The sequence below is a fragment of the Orycteropus afer genome, unplaced genomic scaffold (genome assembly GCF_000298275.1).
Source record: "Orycteropus afer afer isolate SDZICR_OR568_19922 unplaced genomic scaffold, OryAfe1.0 scaffold00030, whole genome shotgun sequence".
Lineage (NCBI taxonomy): Eukaryota > Metazoa > Chordata > Mammalia > Tubulidentata > Orycteropodidae > Orycteropus > Orycteropus afer.
This window is the reverse complement of record NW_006921617.1, coordinates 5,351,984-5,357,327: the sequence shown is the minus strand read 5'-3', so window position 1 is coordinate 5,357,327 and position 5,344 is coordinate 5,351,984. Positions and strand designations below refer to the sequence as shown.

At 39.5% G+C, this 5,344-nt stretch overlaps 1 protein-coding gene across 1 annotated transcript in view; it reads right to left on the bottom strand.

Annotated features, from left to right (window-relative positions):
• The window catches only part of SS18 (SS18 subunit of BAF chromatin remodeling complex), a 137,458-nt gene that overhangs the window by 118,564 nt on the left and 13,550 nt on the right, over positions 1-5,344 (bottom strand). The window contains exon 3 of the mRNA XM_007935570.2: positions 507-591. Coding sequence (XP_007933761.1) covers positions 507-591 — 85 coding nt within the window. The remainder of the gene's footprint in view (positions 1-506; positions 592-5,344) is intronic.

Here is a 5,344-nt window from a genome sequence, read left to right as displayed (position 1 = left end):
CTAAGGCACTTGACTGCTAACCAGAAGGCTGGCGATTCAAACCCACCAGCCACTCCTCAGAAGGAAGATGGGGCAATCTACTTCCGTAGTGATCCTGCCTCAGAAACCCAAGGAGCAGTCTCTATGAGTCGGATCCAACTGACGGCACACAACATCTGCTAGAGATACATACTGAAGCACTTACCAGTGAAATTATTTGATGTTAGAGATTTGCTTTGAATTACTTGTACAATTAAATATAAGTAAATAAATAGGTAGGTAGGTGGGTAGGTGGGTGGTTGAATAGCTAGATACAACTTCCGCAAGGAAATCCATTCTAGGTGCATTAATTCAAATTAAATATGAAGGCAAAACAAAGCTTTCAGATAACATAGGAGAAAACCTTCGTATCATCAGAGGAGAGAGAACACACTAAACGAAACTCAAAAATCACCAAATAAAAATGTGTTATACTATATATAAGTCTATAAATACTGGCAGCTTCACACTATTTCAAAAGTACTTACTGCTGGTAAAAGAGACTGCATATTTTGATTAGAATCTGCTATTGTAGCAAGGTACACCAAGTTTGTATGCAACATCTGCTGATACCTATTAAAACAAAAGAAATACCAATTATTAAAAAAATAATTTTCTTCCTATCTGCTTAAGTACCAACAGCATTCTAACTATAATTACACTTTAATAGAAGATTTATTCTACCTGAACATAAATAGTACTTCATTTTTTTTCTATTTCCTCTGCAAAACAATTCCATGAACAATATATTCAATAATAAACAGAAATCTTAATGTGTGCTAGATATTGTTGTAATTGTTTTATATACCTGTATGTAATAATTTTTTATATTCATTTAATATTCAAGACAGCATCATAAGGTAGGGACTCTTATGTTTCCCATTTTACAGATGAGGAAACTGAGGTTTAGAGAGATTAAATAACTTGTCCAAGATTGCATAGCTAGTAAACAGAACATGTATTCTCAGTAAACTGAGCTATGTACTGGCTCCACACATAGTACATTTGTTTTTATTTTTTCCAAGAGAACTGAAAACTGATGCCCTTATCCCCTTCCTCTGCCATTTTCATGTTACTAACAACTTCACACCCAAGTATAGTTAACAGTGTCCCGCTAAACTGCTAGAAAGGAGGTGAAAACCACACACTTTTCCCCCTTTTAACTCTTACAGCAATGTTCAACAACTGACATAAGCCCTCTGCAGTTACACTGCTTATCTACTAGGGCTCGTCATACAAACCACACACACACACACACACACGTATGCATGGGAGCGCTTGCACCATAGGGCCGAACGCACATGACTGCTAACCAGAAGGCTGGCGGTTCAAACCCACCAGCCATTCCTCGGAAGGAAGATGGGGCAATCTACTTCAGTAGTGATACTGTCTCGGAAACCCAAGGGGGGGTTGCTATAAGTTGGGTACGACTCGATGGCACATAACAACAACAACAAACCTTTCTTCAAGGCCTGACAAATTGCTTTCACAAAGATTACAGTCAAAAAAACCTTATGGAGTCCTACTCTGTATGACACAAGGTCACCATGAGTCAGAGGCCAACTCCACAGCAGCTAACAGCAATAACTTCTCTTCAGAATTTTAAATAAATCCAAATGAAACAGAATAAAATTAGTAGTGATTCAATTACTACTGTTTGCTCTAAGCACATGTGAGTGAACAATGTAAATCTGTTCAGACACCAACTGCAAACACAGTACTTTTTCCTCTGACCCTAACGACCAGAACTAGATCAGATCTCACAAGTAAAAGAGACCAGTCTTCCAGACTACCAAGTCACAAACTTAGGGGTTCCCACAACACCCTCACTTCTGATCTGCTGGTTACAAATCTGGCGTTTCCACTACCACTACAGGATGCCAGCCATAAGCTCGGGAGCCTCAATATAGTCTCCTCACTTCCGACCTGTTGGGTACAAATTCAGTGGTTCCCTCTACCACCTCAGGAAATCAGATGCAAACTGAGGATTCGTAGCATTCTCATCATTTCTGACCTGCTGGCTACACATTCATGGATTCCGAATACTTCCTCAGGTTCAATAATTCATTAGAATAATTCACAGAGCTCAGGAAAGCACTGTGAATTAGTTTTAATAAAACTAATTTATTATTAGTTTTATTAAAGCAAAAAGAATTAAAATGAAGAGTTACATACGGCAAGGCCTGGGAGGGTCCCTGATGTAGAACTTCCACCCAAAAAAAAGACACATCACACTCCCAAGAACCAGTGTCTTTCACCAACCAGGAAGCTCATGGATATTCAGTGTCCAGAGTTTTCAATGGGGATCTTATTAAGTGCACATGATTGAATGAATTATTGCCCAAATGACTGAACTCAGTCTCCACCCTCTCCACCCTCAAGGTTGGATGAATATCACATGGTGGGACTTTCTGGCCTGGCAAGCCCCCATCCAAGAGTCACCTCATTAGTATAAACTTTCAGGTATAGCCTGGAGCCATGACAGATAATAAAACTCCAATCACTGGGGAAATTCTAAGGTTTTAGAAAGGACAAAGACCAAATTCTTTGGGTAAAGTTCTTGTAAATCCCATAATATGCATATAGTAAACCCTTAAATACAAACTTAAACAGCTGTATCAAATTGTTTGGCTGTCCTAGAATTTCATTTACTAAAAAAATACTAAATGCAAATTAAAATAATAAAGTCCAAAGAACTTTATCCAGCTAAAAGGGTAGTCTAACATTCTCACTGACCTTCAAGTTTCCCTGGGTGGCAGAAATGAGGAGGCACTTGACTGCTAGTCAACCTCACCTAGAGGTCCCTCAGGACACAAGCCTGGTGATCAGTTTCCAAAAGATCACCTGTGGAGCATCTCTGAACACATGGAATCAACTCCACAGCAACTAGTAACACTGACAAGCCCATGTTCTTAATGCTCTCCCTCATGTGTACACTATGCTACCCAATCAGACATGTGGTATATTTTTGTTATAGTAACCCTTAAATAAACAAGACAATGAAAAAATAATTACTGTATTGCATTTAATTATGTATCACATTGAATAAGGATTAAGTTGTTGAAATTTTTCCAACAGCACTAATAGGGACTACTAACTGACTGACTTCACTTTCCTGTAGGTATCCTGCAATGGAACTTAAGATACAATCCTTTTTAATTAGAACATATGCCACAGTTCAAAGTTTATTCCTTTGCCTTTTTCCTTTCTTAGTATCAGAATGGTTGTACTTATTCAGACATGAGGTTTTCTGTGGACCACTAAAAAAATAAAATTAAAAAATGCCCAACCTTACTTACGAAGAGACATGGTTTGCTCATAACCTCTTAAGGAAAAAAAAAAAAAAACTTACTTTCACACTAATTAGCACTTAATAAGCTACTGTTAAAATACTAGTCAATCTAATCTCCATACAAAGCTTCATTTGTAAAATTATAGACAAAGTAAATATCTAAAGTCCTTTTCAGTTCCAAGTATCTGTGAACCTATAAATATAGCACCTTTTATGGAATAGTTTAGGAGCTCTGGTAGCATAGTGCCTAAGACACTTGACTGCTACCCAGAAGGCTGGTGGTTCAAACCCATCAGCCAGTCCTCGGAAGGAAGGTTGGGCAATCCTACTTCTGTAGTGATACTGCCTCCGAAACCCAAGGAAGTGTGGCTATGAGTTGGATCTGACTTGATGGCACATAACAACAACAACATGGAATAGTTTAATTTTAGGACATTTTTCTAACACTCCTCCTACCCATTAAATCCTTTAAACATTTAATCTGAAATAATTTCAAACTTACAGAAATGTTCCTAGAATAAAGAACTCTATCTCCTTTTCCTAAATTCCTCAATTCTTAGCATGTTACTCCATCTTACCAATCTCTCTCTCTATTCACACAGGGATCAACACATAAACATATTTTCTTAAAAAACCACGTGTGAGTTCCGGCAAGATGGTGGACTAGGCAGAAGGACTGCACAGACGCTCTTCAACAAAGAAAAGGGAAACCAATTAACACAGACACAGAAGATAATCTTGGACCCCTGAGCCTTGAAAGGAAGGATACAAAAGTAGACTAAACCCCAACTAGCAGAAGAATTTGGTGAAAATACCTAAAAAGGAGACACACGGAGATGCAGTCGGGCAGTGGCCTGAGCAACCCTGACGGCACAGACGACAGGGCTTGTAGATTCCCAAGTGGTGGTAGGACCTAAGAATTAACCCAAAAATCACCCTGCTAGCCAGGGACTGCATGTAAGACTGTGCACGGTGGCTGGGGAACAAACGGAGAAGGTGAAGAGAAAGGTGGGCTGAGCTGTGGACTTTTGCCGGTCCAGAGAGCGCTGCCATTTTGTAGGTTTAAAAAGCGGCCTGACTATTTTGGATATTTAAAGAGACAGCGCTCTCGCAGATTCCTGTGGTGGTAGGACTTAAGAATTAACCTACAAATCACCCTGCTAGCCAGAGACCGCGCAGAGGACTGTGCACGGTGGCTGGGGACCAAACAGAGAAGGTGAAGAGAAAGGTGGGTTGAGCTGTGGACTTCTGCTGGTCTGGAGGGAACTACCATTTTGTAGGTTTAAAAAGCAGCTTGACTATTTTGGATATTCAAAGAGACAGCGCTCTTGCAGACTTCTGGGGCTTAAGAACACGTTCTGCTTCCCAGCAACCCCAAGAACACTCGGGGCCTGCAAGACTGAAAAGGTACGACATTCTTCTTGTTACTACACCTTACACCCACTTGGTGAACGGTGGCCATCCCCACTTCCACCTACCTTCTGGGCCCACAGGAACTCCATCACATTTTGTGTGCTCAGACAGAGCCTGGGTACCCTACCCAGTCCTCCACTGATCTTTTCTTTTTCCATTTTTTTCCTTTTTTGTTTTCTTTTTCCCGGTGATTAGTTTGCTTGTGTTTATCCGTTTCAAACCAACTAATATTATTAATACTTTTGTCCTTTTTATTATTATTCTTAATCTAACCCTACCAAGTCCTAGTTTTCAGCATTTTTTTTCTTTTCCCTATGCCTGGTTGAAATTCTGCCGCTCCCCCCCCAATTTAAGAGTTGTTTTTTTTCCCCACTTTTTTTTTCTCATGACTAATCCCATTCCTTGTTTTTCTTTTTGCATTCTTCCTGTTTTTTTCTTCATTTATTATTCTCCTTCCCTATTTTCTTTTTTTCCTCCGTGCTCTATACCCAGATATTGCAGGTTTGCTTGTTTTTTCTTCTTTTTTTCCCTTTTCTCTTTTTTTGGTTACTGTTCCTGTGTGATTGATTACATGGGGTGTTTTTCATCCATGGGCTTTTAGTTTTTTGATGGTTATTCAAT